This window comes from Musa acuminata, chromosome BXJ1-7, assembly GCF_036884655.1.
Source record: "Musa acuminata AAA Group cultivar baxijiao chromosome BXJ1-7, Cavendish_Baxijiao_AAA, whole genome shotgun sequence".
Lineage (NCBI taxonomy): Eukaryota > Viridiplantae > Streptophyta > Magnoliopsida > Zingiberales > Musaceae > Musa > Musa acuminata.
In genome coordinates this window covers 42826087-42844873 of record NC_088333.1, presented here as the reverse complement: position 1 = coordinate 42844873, position 18787 = coordinate 42826087, and the positions used below count along the sequence as shown (strand labels likewise).

Here is an 18787-nt window from a genome sequence, read left to right as displayed (position 1 = left end):
CCCAAAGAAGTAAAGGACTCTTTTGATTCTGCAAGGGTGAGCTTGGTTTGGATTCAGTGTCTCACTGTAAGGTTCTTGATCATGCCTTATCAGAATGCGGCAGATTCCAGCACCTCATTTATAGTCCCAACAGCCCCCACATTTGAAGAAATGCTCGGTCGCCATCGCAGAATCAAGCAGGTGTTGATGACAAGGTTAGGTGCTGATCATATTTGTTTAGGATGCCTTTTTTTTTTTTTGTGATATCGCAGGAGAAAATCTGGAGGAGGAAGCTCATCAAAATCCATTGTCTATAGACACCAGAAGCTCATCAGCTCCTTTGAATCAGTACAACACCCAATAGATCCTCCAATGAGTTGGAACATGCCACGGTAACTTGACAGGCCTAGGCTCAGATTCTTCGATTAATAATGACAAAGGCCCATCAAATTTATCTTAGGAGGTTAATTGTTTTTTTTTAAATTATATATATATATATATATATATATATATATATATATATATATATATATATATATATATATTCTGCAGCAATGCTCCTAAAGGCAACCACAAGAACAATCATTTGAGTCTTGTTCTGCATTCATAATATCCAGGGACACAGAAGGCCCCATTCTTTGGCTTATGCTGCTATTTCCATATCAGATATTTGCATCATCTAAATCTTCGCATAGAGCTTGGAACTTCCACTGAGGGATTCTTGTAGCTGATAACAAAATTTGCTTGTGGGAATAGCTAATTCTTGCTACTTTTGACTTGCAGCAGACAAAGAAGGATATCTTGAGGCCAAGCATCATGATATGAACATGGTGAGAATGAATTGAAATCAAGCATCATGATATGAACATGGTGGCATCATGAAGACAAAGCTAAACAGCACGCATGCCCATTAAGGCCCCTTCTTCCTGCCACTACTTGAATTCTTCCATGTTGTATACTATTTGATCAACCTTCTTCTTCTTCTCAATGTGGACTCCAATACCTTTCTTGTGTTTGAATCAAATGCAGAGGAACGACAAACAAAGTCTATGATCTGTTCTTGGGTAATAAGAATAGGCTATTGCTTGTTCATGGAAATGTCATCAGTTTCTTTGACACCTTCTAGTGAAGGATTTTGGCAACTAATCATTACAGGAAAGGACTTACCCAATGGATTAGCTCAGAAACAGATCACAATCTATATTACAGTGTTGATGATTATGGTTTCATGGTTTAATTCAAGAATGATGATTCAGTCACACTACAAAGATATATATACAAATGGAATTGCTTTACTAATCGTGCTAAGTATCCACACAATGGCACAGCCAATACAAGCACACAACCACGGAGATAGGCACATAGTACTGATACTTAACTACAGCTACAACGTAGAGTGCGGGGAAGAGCGGCGCCGGGCAGCGTTGGTGCCCGCAGCCACCGCCGGAAAAAGGGAGTCCCAGATTTCCTCGAAGGCCGTGACGATTGCGGGGTGGTGTTGGCGTGAATTCAGGGACAGGAAGCATCGCAGCAGCTGCTCCAAACCATCAGCGTCGAAGATCTCCTTCTCCACCACCATCTCCGCCATCGACCGCAGGAAGTCCTCCCTGGGATCCTCCGACAGCTTCACGACCGCGAAGCTCTCCCTCACCGCCGGCGCCGCGCACGGGATCAGCCTCTTCACCGCCGCCGCACCCTCCGGCGATGGCCAGCTGCTCCTTCCGTCGCCGCGGATGACGCTCTTCCGCCGGCAACGGCGGCGGCGTCGCAGCACGGTGTCCGAGGGCTCCACGTCTGTCGTCGACATCAACGTTTCGGTTTCCTCGTCGCTGCTAAACCACCCACTATCGTCGTCGGCCGAGGAGTAACTCCTGCCCCGCGCTCGGCGCCGCAAGAGAGCCCTCCTTCTGGACGCCACTTTTTTCCGGCGCCCCGTCGCAGCGGCGCGGCCATCGTTGGGATCGTCCCGCCACCGTCGTCGGAGTCGATCTTCGGGCGAAGGGAGGAGCGGCACATTGCCGTAGACGTGTGCGCTGACGCAGGGCACGACGTGCCACCACTTCTCCTCCTTCCGCCAGAGGTACGCCGGCGTCTCCCGAGGGGGCAGCGGCGCGGGCCGGTGGACGTCAGAGACGCTCTCTCTGGCGGGGCGCGACCGGCGGCGGGAAGGGCGGCAACAACTGGCGGAGACTAGCGGGGGATGGGGACGGCGGGGCAGGGGGAGGGGGAGGGGGAGGGGAGGCTGGTGATCATGGAAGTCGACGTCGAAGCCGTCGTCGGAGTTGAGGGAGGAAGAAGCGGCCCCGTTGTCCTTGGAGCGGAAGGCATGGAAGGAGGGGAGCACGCGGGACAAACAGAGACGCAGCCGCTTGGCCATCGGTCGAGAGCTCCGAGAGTTCACGTAGTCTCTGCTCTGCGGTCTTAAAACTAGGAAGAACCGGGCGGCTTTTATTCTTCTTGGCTAACCCTCTCTCTATCCGTGGGAGTTGGTTTAATGTGGCGCACCAACGGAGACTGAATAGTCGGAGCACGCCTGTCTCCGTTCGAGCAGGGAACACGAGTTTCCCTCTAACGAAACCATGGACCCCACAGGAATCGCGGCTTTTGCTCTGAGAGGAACAATGTGTTGCCTGCGACGGAACAGACAGGTGATTTCTAGTCCTCATGGATGGCCATCTGCCGCTCAACTTCCCGATTAGATAATTAGTCATCATGACGCTCGCTTTGAGTACTTAGACCCATCTAATTGTAATTGGTGAGATGGATTATCCTTTGCTCAAATTCATTCATGTAATCTTTAAATTGCCACTTTTTATCTATCTCCGTTTCTTGCATTAAAGTGCTGCGACTTTGTTAAAGCAGTAATATACAAAGCAGACAGTTGTCGGGTCGTCTTTTCACCCATAATTAGCCCTTCTTAAACCCAACCCAAGTCTTCCTTGGGATTACAAAAAGCATGGTTTGGTTCGTACTCAGCGAACCGTGTTTGCAACTTGAGATGCTGCTTATCCGCTCTCCGCATTCTTTCACGTACGCGTCGCTGCACACCGTCGCTGAGGCCGTACGCCTCACAGCTTCCACACGAAACCCGTGGCGCGAAAAGTGCGGTGGAAGCCAAATAACCCGACGAGGCGTGTCGATCGGCTCCTCGCGCGAACACACCCAACATCGAGAAGGCCCGATCGACCGCGGGCGTTTTGATCCATCGTGCACGTGTCAGGGTGTGGTTGGTGGCACGACTGCAACGGAGGCACGAACCGCACCCCACGCCGCGTCGTCCGGCTACCTTCCCCGAAGCGGACGGCACCCGTCTGATCTCCGTCGTAGAGTCGAGATTGGTTCGTGCGGACGGGACCCATTTTGGAATTCCAAGGTGGTGGCACGCGAACTTCCACGCGTACAGATGGCCGGCCGTCGGATTCGAGGTCGTAAGTCGCTCTTCTTTTGAGGAGGGATTGCATCAAAGATTGCTCTTCCCGTTTCGACGGCAGAGCCTCCTGCGCTTCGATTCAAAACTGATGCAGCAGAGCAGTCGTTAATGTCAGCTGGAATATTGCCCCCCGATCACCATCATGGCCAAATAATGACAGGGGGCGACAGCTTACTGTCGCTGAGTGCAGACTCAGTAGACTTACCCGCTACTGGAACGCTTCCTCCTCCGTCCTCCTGCGGCGCATCCTTTTTTGCACCCCCATCAAATGCGCTGATGAGTTTAAAGAGCTTTTTGACTGATAAGACCACTATTCACGGCTCGGATTTTAAAGCAAGGACGCCCAGCTTCTCTTTCTGCTTGAGTTTCTTGGCTGACTCCGGCAGTCTCGAGCCACTCAACCCTTTTGTGTTCACAGACCTGTGTGTGTGTTTGCCATTACAGTTCGAAATCGAGAAGGTGGTGTGATCAGGCTTCCTCCTGTTTCAGCTATTAGCAACTTCAACACGTCATGAGGGCTGAGAGAGAGAGAGGTTTTGACGAGGATGACCGACGGTACGTGTCTTCAGTGCCAGTCGATCATGAAATGTTGGCTTCAGCAGCAACATGTCGAGATATGGTGTTGCATGCACTGCATCGGTGTCAGGGAGGTACCCAAGTCAAAATCTTCTTTTGTTTTTCGAAATCAGGTCAAGATGCTTTTGTCTTCCACGTAAAGTAGAAACCTCAGACTTGTCGTTGCCGGACTTTAAGCTGAAGCACAGATAAATTGCTCTGCAAAGAAACATAGAGTGAGAGATTTAGGGGATCGCAGGTAACAGACCAAACGGATATCGAATTTATCGTAATACTGCTTGCTGTAGGATTCAAAGTGCCACAAATAAGTGTGAGACATTATCAGTGTAGAAAACTTGCCTATAAAAGATGAGTTCAGATTCCTATGTGTAGACATTGAAGCAGCTTAATTAAACAGATAGGAGTTTAGAGAAGATAGTACTACTGGTGGGAGGAAGATGGCAGAGAGTGGCTCGACAGTGGATCAGAAGGTGAAGGATGGAAGGAACAAGTATGCCTTTGCCTGTTCCTTCATAGCTTCTTTCATCTCTGTCTTGATGGGTTACGGTGAGCTCATCCATCTGTAGGTGTGAGTTCATTGTTTCCGTTTTGGCCACAAAATGCAGTATGATTACGTTGCTCATCGTGTCCCTTCCTTCTGCCTTGGAGAGCAGACACAGGGGTCATGAGCGGCGCCATGCTGTTCATCCAAGAAGACCTCAAGGCCACCGACGGTCAAATCCAAGTCCTCGCCGGGATCCTCAACGCCTGCGCCTTGGTAGGATCGCTGACTGCTGGCAGGGTCTCCGACTGGATCGGCCGCCGCTACACCATCGTCGTCGCCGCCGCCATCTTCTTCCTCGGTTCGCTCCTCATGAGCCTGGGGCTCAACTTCGCCATGCTAATGGCAGGCAGGTGCGTCGCGGGCGTCGGCGTCGGATATGCTCTTATGATCGCCCCCGTCTACTCCGTGGAGGTCTCCTCCCCGTCCTCCCGCGGCTGCCTCAGCTCCCTGCCGGAGATGTGCATCAGCCTCGGCATCCTGTTCGGCTACCTCTCCAACTACATCTTCGGGAAGCTCCCGCTGATCTACGGTTGGCGCTTGATGCTCGGTGTCGCCATGGTCCCTTCCGTTGCCCTGGCCTTCAGCATCTTCGCCATGCCGGAGTCCCCGCGGTGGCTGGTCATGCAGGGCCGCATCAAGGACGCGAGGGACGTGCTGCGACGAGTGTCAAACACCAAGGAGGAGGCGGAGCGCCGGCTGGAGGACATCAAGGCCACCGTGGGGATCGACAGGAGCTGCACCGAAGACGTGGTGCAAGTTGTGAGCAAGCACCACGGGGAAGGCGTGTGGAAGGAGCTGCTGCGACCGACGCCGACCGTGAGGCGCATCCTGACGGCCACCATCGGCATCCACATCTTCCAGCACGCCACCGGGATCGAAGCCATCGTCCTCTACAGCCCGAGGATCTTCAAGAAGGCGGGCCTGGTGACCAAGAACCAACAATTTCTTGCCACCATCGGCGTCGGCGTCTTCAAAACACTGTTCATCTTGGTGGCCATCCTCCTCGTCGATAAGGCCGGCAGGAGGAAGCTGCTACTCACCAGCTTGAGCGGGATGATTCTCTCTCTCACAGGGCTTGGGACTGTCATGACGCTGGCGAGGCACTCACGGGAGAAGCTACTTTGGGCGCAGGTATCGTGTGTGGTGTTTGTGTTCTCCTTCGTCACCTCCTTCTCCATTGGGCTCGGCCCCGTAACCTGGGTCTACTGCTCTGAGATCTTTCCTCTGAGGCTGAGGGCACAAGGAACCAGCTTGGGCGTGGCAATCAACAGGCTGATGAATTCCGCCATGTCCATGTCCTTCATCTCACTCTACAAGGCCATAACCATCGGCGGTGCCTTCTTCCTCCTTGCGGGCATCGGGGTCGTAGCATGGGCCTTCTACTTCTTTTGCTGTCCTGAGACAAAAGGGAGGGCCCTGGAGGAAGAGATGGAGCAGGTCTTCAACAAAGGAAGCAACACAAATCCTCGGAACAAGCAAGAAGACGAGAAGGAAAGAGTTAAAGCTTGATGATGCCTAGGCAAAATACAGAGACCTACTAGATTCTTGGGCACAAAGGGTGGTGAATGATTCCTTCCTTCGTCTTCTCCATAAGGTGATACGATGACTTCAATCGGCACATATGAGCCTGGATGCAACAAAGCTGTTCATGTTATCTCCTTTTCGTATTTTTGTATCCACTACAGAAAGGTTCCACTGCCTAAAGTAAGTGTGCTACTTTGAAGCATCGTGTTCATGTATTTGTGGTCTTCCATAAATCGGTTTCTTTTGTCAGTCTAATTGATTTATGGATTAAATTTAATATTATATATATATATATAATGTATTATTATGTATTATTTACAAATAATAAATGCATGATTGTAATTCAAAGATATATCATTTAAGAAAAACAAAAATAAAGACCATTTCAAGTCACGCGCAGGGCACGCGACCTGTCGGATATTATGGGACACAGCGACCCACGGTGCCTGGGTGGAGCCATGGTTGCCCCTTCCTCGCTCCCCGCGACGGTCGCCCTGCCCCCTCCCTCCAACTACGCCTCCTCCCTCTCTGCCAAGCCTCAATCCCTCTCCTCCGCTCTCCGATGCTCGAGCCCTCCCGCCTCCCTGCGCTCCCGCGCCCCCGTGGCCGCCGGGAAGGCCTTTCGTTCCGAGCAAACCCTAGACGCGACGGAGGTACTTCGACTTTCCTCCTGTTCTTCGTAAGGAAGCTCAGTTGGTTGCGTTGGATGTGATTCTGTTCTTCTCTCTAAGGTCGATGAGATACCTGCTGTTGCTGCAATTCCTCTCGATGTTAACGCCGATGCCGACAAGGTACTCGATTCTTGGTCTTTCTTTCCCTAGAATGGAACTGTAATATTCTCCCTTAATTTCCGGTACTGCTACATTTGCTTCAGAGTCTGATTTGTTACTTGTACTGTCTGGTTGGTTCTGCCATATGCTTTTTCTTCGTAGATTTAGCTTTAGCTATAGCTATATCCATCGAACGACGAGGATAGCTAGGATTATTGGCAAGCCATTTCACATAAGGAACAAAAAGGATTTCACAATCAAAGACAGTCTTTGTTCATTTGAACGATTAACAACGGTGTTCGAGTTAGTCAATTCCGCATATGGGATGTAGATGTATATGTTACTCGATTGAAGTAGGTTTTTTTGCTTTAGAGATCCAACATATGAAGTAAGTGGAATCTTCTCATTTCAAGTTTCTTGAGCCTTCACGGTGGAAAGGATCTAGATCTTTTACAACAGGGAAAAGGATGCTAGAGAGATTATTTATTTTAGAAGGATAGCAAATAGTACACAAATTTTCAAACCACTAAAAAAATTCTGGAACTCTGCACCAGTATTTCCAATTACTGTCATCATCAAATTCAAGCCATACAAGGTAGGCTATGTGCACGACTCTTCAGCCAGAAAACTATCTGTAACACATGTGATAAATTTTATTACCAAGCTTTGATTTGATATTCTCTAGTCAACTTTTTAGCGAAACAACCCCTGCAAGCAAAGAGTTAATATATTAGGCTATTGGACAATAGGAACATTGTCCTCACCGATGACAGTTTAAGCTCATTTATCATATCTTTCTATACTAAAGAAAAGTGTTAAGCACAAAAGAATATGTAAGTTTTCATTAACTTAGCCATGTTCATTTGGAAGACTCTTAATGAGTAAAAGCAGTCCTTTGGAGCACAACTTTTAAGCTCGTTGTGGTATTGTAGATACTCATAAGAGGTCATGACATTCTCCTTAGTCTATGTCCATTAATGAGTAGTCTATTTCAGTAGCACTAGTCAATGTCTTGCATGGTAAGTCCATGGTCTCCATGGTATAAATTGATGTTTGCTACTGTAAATTGATGGTATAAATCTACTGTACCAAGCTATGTTGGTACACATCACATCACTTGAACAGTAATAAATTGATGTTTGCTATCGTGTGGTCTTTGTTTTATTTAGTAAAGCAATGGTCGATTTTATTGTTGCATGCTCAACAGAGATGTTGCATGCCATCTGAACTCTATGAGCTTACTATATCTTTTCTTTTGAGGCTTTTGTGAAGTCTTAGTACTTAAGCGGAAGCTTCCTAAGCTACAGAAAAGCCTTCATTTGTCATCTGGACATTGTTCATATCATCCTTGAGATCCATTTGATTTATGCTTATGGTTTTGTTTAAGTCTTTGGACAGTAAGATTTTGCTATATTATTGATTATTCCATGTACAGAACTTGTAGGTTAAGTATCAAATTTGGTCAGGACCTTTAAGTAATACTTACACTCAACATCTTGAATGCAGTTTATCTTTAGTGGTGAATCAGCAGGCTTTCTTAAAAGGCCGATAATACAAATTTCTTCAAGCCAAATTGAAGTTTCCAGTGCATCTCAACAGAAGGTAGTAATCAGAAACACTCATGGAGAGAATCTTGTTGGAATTTTACATGAAGCTGGTTCTTGGGAGCTTGTGGTATTATGCCATGGATTTCGATCCTCTAAAGAAAGCAAAACTATTATGAACCTTGCTGATGTACTTGTATCTGAGAATGTCAGTGTCTTTAGGTTTGATTTTGCTGGGAATGGGGATAGTGATGGTTCATTTCAATATGGTAATTATTGGAGAGAGGTCGAAGACTTGCGGGCCATAATTCAATATTTCTCAAGGCAGAATCGTGGAGTGCATGCCATCGTTGGGCACAGCAAAGGAGGAAATGTGGTTCTTTTATATGCTTCTAAGTTTCATGATATTTCTACTGTTGTTAATATATCCGGCCGTTTTACTTTGGAGAGAGGCATTGATGACCGTCTAGGGAAGGATTTTATGGAAAGAATGAAAAGGGATGGATTCATCGACGTGATAGACAAGATGGGAAAATTCACCTATCGGGTGACTGAACAAAGTCTGATTGATCGCCTAACCACTGATATGCGTACTGCATGTTTATCAATTGACAAGAATTGCAGGGTCTTGACAGTTCATGGTTCAGAGGATGATATTGTACCACCAGAAGATGCCTCAAAATTTGATAAGTTGATCATGAACCATAAACTGCACATCATAGAAGGTGCTGACCACAGATTCATATCACACCAATTTCATTTGGCTAGAATATTGTTGGAGTTCATCAGACCTAGTCAAGATGAGGATGGTGCAGCAGCAAAAGAGCAAGCCTAACTAGATTGAAAAAGAATGTTCACACCTCTTTATGCACTGAAGATTATGAGATTTGAAAATATTGGGTTAATGGACAAACATTAATCTATTCAGCATGTCTCCTAATAGATGTTTAGAGAGCTCTTACATTAGGTGTTGGGCAAATCTTTTGATGACTTGAATCATAAGGTATTTTTCTGCTAAAGAATAAATTGGAGAACATTATATGATTGTTGCAAGACTTATAATAAGATGTACCACTGGGCGCTTTTATTTACTTTTGGTGAAAGCTTCCTGGTGAATTTAAATATACTAGCTCATTTGGGTTTTCTATCCTGCCGTGGGATCTGGAATTTGTTTGATCCGCATCCGGCCCATGACAGTCTCCTTTTGGTTGTCAACCAAGTGCTAAGATGCAGTAAAAGTTGTTCTGGAGGCAAAATGTTCTTCCTTTCCTCACCTCTTCTCTATGGCTTCAGTGTAGTATTCAAATACCTCAACGATTGGGATCTCTTGCACTCTCCTATTGATGAATCTATGAGGTCTCTAGGCATATGAATGCCTGAAGAGCTTGCAATCAATTGATGATTCTAAACTGCTGAAGGTTGATGTTCCAGCAGGTGTAGTTGTGGAGATCAAGCTTATGATACCAACTGGAGGTTTCTTTTGTTACAACAGGTGTAGCTGTGGAGATCAAGCTGGTGATACCAACATGAGGTTTCTTTCTTCTGTTGTGTTTTGGTTTGTTTCCTTCTTCTCCATTTTGATATCATGTTATTTTATAATTCTGGCAACTCACTACTGAGCTTCTAATCTTTGCATGTGGTAGTGAACAGAAGAGGGTAAGTTCTCGATGACACCAGGCCACCGCAGTATGGCGTTAGATTTGATTGGCGTTCCTCTGTTGGCCTGTGATAAGAAACAAGGTGTGATCAGAACTCACATGTAGGTCAGCGTGGTAAGGAAAACTGCACTTGTTTCAGTTGTTGGCCTATTTACTCTGCTTACAGGATCATGGAAAGGCAGAGATTTTAGCTGCACATTACTCAAGTGGACGCAGCAAAAGAATGAAAACCATTCTGAAGGATAAATGAAGGAGAACAAAGCTGCAGTAGCTTCGTGGAGTCAGGTAATATAATTTTGAAGCATAAATCACCAGAGTTTAAATGCAAGCATTTGTTGTGTCCATCTCATATCGTACTCTTTGGAGAATGTTTCATGTCATATGTGTCATGTGGTCCTTGAAACCACCACAATGCATCATTGGTCCCAAATAGATGAGCCACCCCATGAGATCAATGAGGCCTTAAACGTATAGGTTACCAATATTAAGCATGGGATCTTGTTGACCTAACACACAGAAGATGATCCCAACCAATGGTCAAGCAGGCATAAAAACAAAGGCACCCAACCAAACCCTCACCTCCCTCACAGTAAGAGGACAGGCAAAATGGCTCAGGACTTGGAGCCGAGGGCTCAGGTGCAAGCACATCCTGCCTGCCATTCCCAGCTAAAAACCCTCAGCAGCTAAAGCCTCAATGACTCTACTCTGAGAGAGAGAGAGAGAGAGAGAGAGAGAGAGAGAGTAGTTGGGGGTCCTCTTTGGATGCCTCACCCCCTCGGCCCTTTTCTCCATGTATTTCCGTGCTTGTCTTGTTGCATCCTTCCCCCTCAAAGAATCCATTATATATGTATATATGTATAGTTTCTTTTCCTCTGGTGGCGACACCCACCCACGCCTCAACTCCTCCGATCTCCATCTTTTTGTTTGTTTGTTCCATTGCTTTCTTGTGAGCACTGTGCAGCCAGCCAGGTACAAGACGCCAACGCCACCTTGGGCTGCTCCGGCTTGTGTCTTACCGAGGTTTTGGAAGGGCAATAATGGGACCTGCGACCTTCTCGGCTACGTCTCCGTCGATTTATATGATGGACTCACTGTGGGGAGGACTGCATGGGTGGGTGGGACTCTGTGGCCTGGGCATGTCAGGGCGCTGTTGACCCACCTTGTTCTACAAGCACCATTTTAGTGGCCTGTTGTTGACTTATGCTCCACGAAATTAATATTTTGGCAGTGATTCCAGCGGGTACGGAGGAGGTGGTCACGTGAGCCTTTGGACTACTCCCTTTCTCCCCTTGTGCCTCGGCGAATCTGTCTACTTACCATGACAAGAATGTTCATTGTGTGTGTCCCATGGTTGGGAACATGTGGCTTTTAGGGATGGACTTTGTTTCGATGGTTTGTTTTAGGCATTAGCTTCCCATGTCCAAAAGCTTCTCGGGTGCATGTCAAGCCCTGCTAAAAGGAATGTGTTTTCGGTTGTTTGAAGGTTCATTTCACATGTCCAGCATGCCCCGTGTTGTTGGTTGGGTCTGCTCTGCTGTGTCAGGTGGGAGAGAGAGAGAGAGAGAGAGAGAGAGAGTGTGTGTGTGTGTGTGTGTGTGTGTGTTTTGGTTGGGTCTGCTCTGCTGTGTCAGGTGGGGGAGAGAGAGAGTGTGTGTGTGTGTGTGTGTCGTCTCCTCGCTGGAGTCGGCTGGTTCAGCTGAGAAGAGCTCAGAAAGAGCATCTCCGTGTAGGCTCGCGTCGCAGCAGAACATCGAGCTCAGATCATGAGCAGCAGTGGGTCTGCTACTCACGAGGCGGGGATGACGGAAACGACAACTTGGCTCCCTGGTTACTGTGCTTGCCGAGCAGCAGGCGACCTGCCATGGCGAGGGTGAGAGCTGGGGCAGTAGTACTTGGGATGTGGGGGAAGCGCAGGTCGCAGGTCGCAGGTCGCAGGGAGGGGACGAAGCGCGTTGGAGAAAGAGAGAGAGAGAGAGAGAGGTAAAACACAACGTCTCTAATTATCGGGTCGGGTACAAGTCCAGCGGTGGTATCTCCCAAGCAAACTTCCAACTCGGATTGGTTCGAGTGCGTGCTTGGGTGAGAGGGCGGAGGAGGAATCCACGTGAGGCAGCGGCTTTGCTCTGCTTCGTGTCGAATTCCATGTCCCATCTCCGGCTCGCTCTTCCCAACCCATCGAACCTCTGTCTCCTTCCTCGTCATGGCATCGTTGACCGATGCAAGTGACTCGCTCGATAACGCATCCGTTGCTTTGATCACTTTGTACGTTCCCAATTCAAGAAATGGTGATTACTTTTTACATCGAAATTCCGATCTTTAAGGGGGAAATATATATATTTTCAATCGTGACTCGACCCATGATAACATAATCAATTAAAAAAAAACTCCGTAAAATATTCTTCTTGTCGAGGTCGGTTATTGTTTACTTAAATTTTTATTTTATTTTCGGGTTTACTATAGTGTTAAAGGACTACATCAAGAATTTTCGCTCGATCTCGATCTTTGTGCATGATAGTATTTGATCAAACTTCCGAGACCCTCCTTTTAGCTCTAAGTTGATATGAATATCCCTGACATATATTGTACAGTCTCGTGGTACAAGAACGCCATCGTGCTTATTCACTTAACGACCATTTTAGTGAGGATGCTCTATCCTCAACCCATAGCACATCAGCCCTCGACACTTCCACCTTGACGAATACCTTGATACAGTATTGATGATGTTCAATGACCGCGATATCTCCTCGTCGATAGAGACCTCATCCGAACTCGATCTTTTAATTAAGTAGTATTGATAAGACACGAAAAGATATTATTAGATGCCTTAAAAAGGAATGGATGGATCACATGTGACGTGGAAAAGCTTTCCGTATTTGGTGTCAACGAGAGCTACATGGCAACTACCAATACACTAATAATTTGGAGTACTTGTGATGAACGATCATGACTTGGGTCGATTCCATAAAATTTTCAGTAGGTGTTAGTGATATGATCACGAGCTGTGCTTATTTGCATGGCTAGACAAGCCCTACTACGCACATTATATTATATAGCAATCTAAAATATTGCCCCGAGTCATTAAAGCAACAAAAGCAAGGCAAAATCCTGAACCCGACAACCGATGGACCAAATCGATACCACCACCACCAATTGGATCATCATCATCATCCACCCGCATCACTACACAACTAAGAACAAGACAACCTTTTTCCCATCAAACTCTTCTTTATTCATCCCACCACCCTTCACAAGGAGGAGAAAGAAGAAAAGAAACACCATAAAAAAGGTCTCCTTTACGCATCTCCAAGCTCTTCTTGGCCTGCTTGGTTGGCCCCATCTCCTCGTCCCCGAAGATGCCTTCCCTCTCCCTTCCCTTCCCTTCCCTTCCCCTTCCCTTCCCACCATAAATGCTCACAACACTTTCCTCATCGTATTCTTTATCATACATTGCTCGTTCCAACGTATCCTTACTATATGCATGTTGTGTATTCATTCATCTTCTTCTACAAGTCAAAACCTCCACCACACTCTTTCTCTCCATTCCCTTCCCTCCCACTTATATATAAGACTCGTTGCTTTCGCTTCTCTTTCTCCTCCTCTTCCACAAGGGAAGGAAGAAGAAAACAGTCGTTATGCTCACGAGAGAAGAAGGGGAGGAAGAGCAAGAGGAGGAGGAGGAAGCAAAGGGGAGGCGGAGGGCGTTCTCCGTCAACGACAACGTCGACCTGCTGGCGGAGATACTGGGCCGCCTGGACGGCCGGTCCCTGGCGGTGGCCGGGTGCGTGTGCCGTCTCTGGAACGCCGTCGGCCGCCGGGACAGCGTGTGGGAGGCCGTGTGCCACCGCCACGTGGCTGGAGGTGGGAGCAGCGCGGCCGGTGGCGGCTGCAGCACGCGGTCCGTGGTGGCCGCCCTCGGCGGGTACCGCCGGCTCTACCGGCTCTGCATCGGGCCGGCCCTGGACCGGCTCGCCGGCTCGGCAGGGGGACGGGGATCGACGACGACGACGACGGCAGAGGCGGCGGCGGCTCACCACCTCTCCCTCTCCCTCTCCCTCTCGCTCTTCTCCATCGACTGCTACGAGCGGCTGGGCGGGAGGCAGCAGCGGCCGGCGTCGTTGCTATTCCTGTGTAAGCCAGTCGACGTGTCCTGATCATGGGCGTTGGATTCCTTGAGCACGTAGAGGAGAAGTCCCCCAAGTGTTCCATTCATGCAGTACTGTTTCTACCACCAAGTCTCTATCGACATTTTATCTATTTGAGAAAAAAAAAGGAAATAATTCCTCAGCCTTTATATTATTATTGTTAGTTAATTAATTAGCATCTATATAATTTTCTTGTCTCGAATACTTACTACTGATCATTGACTCTGCTCGTTGTCTCATGTGCCTAAAATTTTTCTAGTACAACGAGATGTATTATGTATGGGTGAAAACAAGATATGGTCCTCGTGCATTATTCGTACGAGTGGTTTCTTACTAGGTGGGATGGGATCTCTCGGATCGGTGATAACGCACGTTAGGAAGGGGAAGGAAGCTACATGACTGTGACCATACCAACAGTGATAGGCCACGTTCGAGCAAATGTGTCTTGCACCATTCATTCCATGTGAAAACCCTCCGCAACAGTAGTCTATTATGCGATTGACGCGACATACTATGCACATTATGTTTGATTTAACCCATCCACAAGCCACTAGAGTCTTAAACCGATCCATTGGTTCAGACAACCAATGGAGCCGAGATTGCAGCAGGGGCGGGTTTTGTTGATTGAACCCATCTTTAACCCGTCCTGTTTGACTCGGTCTAATAGCGAATTCTTTGGAAAGATTGATTTCCTGGGCTGTTTGGTCAAAGATGATGAGCAAATCCATTCACCGTTCAAATGCATTGTCCACCAAACATAGCCCGACAACAGAAGAACGAAGCTGCTCATGCAGTCCGCTCTTGATGAATGTAGGAGGATTCAACCTCAGGTTCTGTAAACCACCACCTGAAACAATGCCAACGCATTGTGAGGATGAACGGTCCAATTTCAAAAGCTGGCTTATGTATAAGACAACAAAGATAAAAAGAGACAGGACACACGGGTCAGAATACGAGCATTATTATCCAATCCGGAATTACCAATCAGGAATCAACAAGGTCATTCAAAATATCATCATTATCTGATACCAATATTCGATTCTCAAATTAAGATCTCTCAAGTATATCATATATTCATATTTCGCTCTTTTTGGGAGCAGATCAAACCATCGCAATCTCGACTGAGGCGTATTATTCGTCACCATGGCTTCACGCCATCCCACCACTTGTGGCTGTCCTAATTATCTGAAACAAAGCTGCCAAACCAGTAAAGAACAAAAACAAAAAAAAAAACATATCAGCAGTCTGAAAACACATGTAGCAGTTAGTTTCAGAATACACAACTTGCAAAGTTGTCATATGGCAAATCTGGAGTGGGAAAAAAAGATGAAAGAATAAAGATTGTAGTCACATGTTGATGTTTTCTAATTCGATGTCATGAATATTATCTAGATCCCAGATCAGCTATATTTAGGAATTTGACGAATTACCATGAATATTATTAATACAAGAATACACAGGTTGACCACATTTATTCTGTATCCAATTTCGTCTCATGCAAATCAGTCTTCATTAGCATCAAATAGAAGAATAAACAAGCAAGGGAAGACAGCATAAACTAGAATTGTAAGAAAAGAAAAAGTCTCACTAGTGGCTATAGGCAAAAGGTCAAAAGTCAAAGCATCAATTATATGAGATTAGGATAACTTACATGATCCAATGACCACAAAGATAAAGAACCCAAGCACTACAGGGCCAACTGGATAGCCATTTCCCTTCTTCACTGTTGTCTCAGGTACTGAGCCCCTCTTTGTAATATTCTTCTGGAATTTTTCAGTTTTTCTGTCAGCAAGGCGCCTTGAAGTAGTCTGAAAAAATCCATTACATACACAAATGAGAGTCAATTAATGATTGCCATTAGAAATCTAAATTCTATTACATGGGGAAAAAAACATGAAATATTTATGAATGCAGGAGCTTGTGGTCTTTTCTACCTATAATCCATTAATCATTCTATGATCATTATACATTAAACAGCCCTTTACATATTCCAGTACAAAAAAGACCCACACGACCAATACATCTCATTTTAAATAATGGCAACCTAGAAAAACAAGTTCTGATCTGAGAATACGAGGAAAAAGAAAAATTAAAACCCTAATCTGAAGCTAAATTTAGCCTCTGTACAGTTGAAATTGTTGAGAAAATACACCTTAGAAAGCTGACTGCCAGGTAGCTTGTGTTTTTTGTTGCATGTTTCAAATTCATCCTGTGAACATTATATGCTTACATGGAAGAGTATAAACTTTGAGCACACAAGGTTTCATCCTTGAAACATTAACTCAATATTAGGGTTTACTGCATATTAGATTCTATAACATTTTACTTTTCACTCAGTTGGAAAAATGTCAACCGACCAATTACAAGAAATAATTCATGGTTTGAATCTTCCTAGCTTAACCTTACAACCTATTTATACCCATCATAAGAAGAGGATCTGCCGAGGATTTTGGACTACAAAATATAATTTAGTTGATCTACAGACAGTCTCCATTGGAAACCAACAAATGGTAGATATACAGTCTTGCTTTTCAACATAAGTAGTTTCATGAAGTCTAGGGAGAAACCACACACTAAAACAGATGAACTAACTGAGTTTCATTTAACTGCCAAAAAGTGCCTTAATTGTCTTCTGTCTAAACTAATAACTCATTTTGTTGCATTCCTTCAGAATTATTTTGCAAAGGAGAAAAAAAATCACTTGTCAAAGAGTAGAAACTTAAAAAGGATTTCCTAGAACAATTTGTTAACTTATTGGGGGGTATCCTCTATGCATGTGAGACCAGTGCAAACACTATAATGAGCAACAATAAAATTACAAACACCATTCTAAAAAAAGAAACAACAAAGAATAAAACCCTATAGTGAGGAAAGCAGATTGAAATATGTGAACATGGCACAAATGAGTATTTAACGTGACCAAGATTTTGCATTTATAAAGCTTGGACAAGAAAACAAAACACGTATACAGCACATTACAACAAAATAGTATGGTAAATGATGAGAAATTAGGACATGAACACAACAGTTAAATGATGTTATATATATATATATACCCACCACCCCTGCGGTACAGTATGAGGTATATAACTAATTTTGAAGTAAGATATCCCATTACAAGACACTTTTATTTACAAATTGCTTCTCTCATCTCAATTGAAGAATCTACTAAACTGATTACTGTTGATGCTCAGATCAATTTGTTCACACATTGGTGACTAAATAAATATGAGAACATTCCTCATGGTAACTAAATGCAAATTGTACAAGAGCAAAAAGGCAGCAAAGACTACCTAAATTGACCCATCAAGAAACCTTGTCACCTAGATCTAAGTTACAGAAGTAAACTTTGATCTCCAAGATTTGTAATTCTTCAATAAAAAGATATACACATATTACCCCTCTATAACCTTTTCCCCTTTCCAGGCACGTATATTATTGAACATGTGCCGTGACAAGCCTATGTAAATTCGGACGACTAAATTATCATTATATTTGTTCATTATTTTCGAAATACGTATAAAAAACAAAACATTATAAACAGCTTCAACATAATCACCTAATTGAATACACCCATCATCCTTGACACATGATGTTATCCATTGCATACAATTACAATCACCCCGATTGCCTCGTTAGATCTCACCGTCAATCAAGCTTGACATACACGAAAATCCCCATCAATCTATCACTAGAGTAAATACCATCGCCAACGGAGTTCCAGAGACCAATTTGTTTACAACAAGGAACAGATCTACGATTTCAAAATAGAAAACATCGCGTCCCTCATGGAACCATGCAGATACCCACGGGACCGATGCTGAAAGATCATTCATCAAAACGAAAGAGGAGGCGGAATCAAGGTTCTAATTAACACATACACGATCGAGACATTTACAGATCTACACAGATCACGAAACACTGAAAATAAAACTAAGATTTGGAGAAGACCGAGAGCATACCATCTTCACAAGTCGGGGAGGGCGATCCGAAACGTGACGCTGGATGGGGGAAAATTTGCAGCGGGAGACGGAGACGGCTACGCCTAGTCGTCTTTTGTCTCCACACCGGGATGGTTGAACCGTAGAGACGCGGCGCTCCTTCCGTCCGGGTCATATATATATATAAAGGCTGATTCTAGAAGCATCTACAGATCAGTTATAACAAATGACTAGTGGGCAAGAAATTATTTTCTATCGCCATATTCCTAAAATTAAATTTAGAAAGAGAAATACGAAACTAATATATATTGTTTACAAATATTTTAAAGGACCAAATGATACATACATACATATATACGTACGTGTGTAAAAAAATTTAAATTTTATAGAAATATGTATATTAAACTAAAATTTATAAATATAAATATAATCATAATTAATTTTAAAGAGATGTATATATTATTTTACCATGTATATCAAACAACTCTAAGACATAAGGTAAATAAATATACGGTAATCGACACATAGTCGGAGGCTCCTATCTTATTTTCTTCTGGAAGAAAATTGGAGTTCTAAATTGTGCTTTAGAATTGTGGATGAGACTACCGCTTAACCGTTCATCTAACTATTTTTTTAGTTTTACCAATTTTGACGGAAGCATACGATAGGATGATTGGAT

General features: G+C 44.9%; 5 protein-coding genes across 14 annotated transcripts; 3 read left to right on the top strand and 2 right to left on the bottom strand.

Annotated features, from left to right (window-relative positions):
* Positions 1-1363: 1363 nt before the first annotated feature.
* LOC135679786 (transcription repressor OFP7-like) lies at positions 1364-2356 on the bottom strand. Its single transcript, XM_065193770.1, has one exon. The coding sequence runs from the start codon at positions 2354-2356 to the stop codon at positions 1364-1366; it is 993 nt and encodes a 330-aa protein (XP_065049842.1).
* Positions 2357-4403: 2047 nt separating this feature from the next.
* On the top strand, positions 4404-6268 carry LOC103993035 (probable polyol transporter 6). Its single transcript, XM_009412961.3, has 2 exons — positions 4404-4531; positions 4639-6268. Exons 1-2 carry the CDS (start codon positions 4423-4425, stop codon positions 6036-6038), a joined length of 1509 nt encoding a protein of 502 aa, XP_009411236.3. The 5' UTR covers positions 4404-4422; the 3' UTR covers positions 6039-6268.
* A 215-nt stretch (positions 6269-6483) lies between these two features.
* On the top strand, positions 6484-11513 carry LOC135679573 (uncharacterized). Of its 10 annotated transcripts, XM_065193468.1 has the most exons (6): positions 6484-6706; positions 6785-6844; positions 8330-9922; positions 10011-10139; positions 10208-10310; positions 10987-11513. In XM_065193468.1, exons 1-3 carry the CDS (start codon positions 6512-6514, stop codon positions 9200-9202), a joined length of 1128 nt encoding a protein of 375 aa, XP_065049540.1. In that variant the 5' UTR covers positions 6484-6511; the 3' UTR covers positions 9203-9922; positions 10011-10139; positions 10208-10310; positions 10987-11513. The 10 variants fall into 10 exon arrangements, with proteins under 10 accessions (XP_065049540.1, XP_065049536.1, XP_065049539.1 ...); XM_065193464.1 differs by having other exon boundaries at positions 8330-9898; positions 10011-10107; positions 10192-11513; XM_065193467.1 differs by having other exon boundaries at positions 10018-10107; positions 10192-11513.
* Positions 11514-13380: 1867 nt separating this feature from the next.
* Positions 13381-14369, top strand: LOC135679571 (F-box protein SNE-like). The gene has a single exon (XM_065193457.1). It carries the CDS (start codon positions 13658-13660, stop codon positions 14174-14176), a length of 519 nt encoding a protein of 172 aa, XP_065049529.1. The 5' UTR covers positions 13381-13657; the 3' UTR covers positions 14177-14369.
* Positions 14370-15167: 798 nt separating this feature from the next.
* On the bottom strand, positions 15168-18287 carry LOC135679572 (uncharacterized). The gene is made up of 3 exons (XM_065193458.1): positions 18130-18287; positions 15819-15975; positions 15168-15363 (listed from the first exon to the last, which is right to left on the bottom strand). The coding sequence occupies exons 1-3, from the start codon at positions 18130-18132 to the stop codon at positions 15317-15319; spliced, it is 207 nt and encodes a 68-aa protein (XP_065049530.1). The 5' UTR covers positions 18133-18287; the 3' UTR covers positions 15168-15316.
* Positions 18288-18787: the final 500 nt, after the last annotated feature.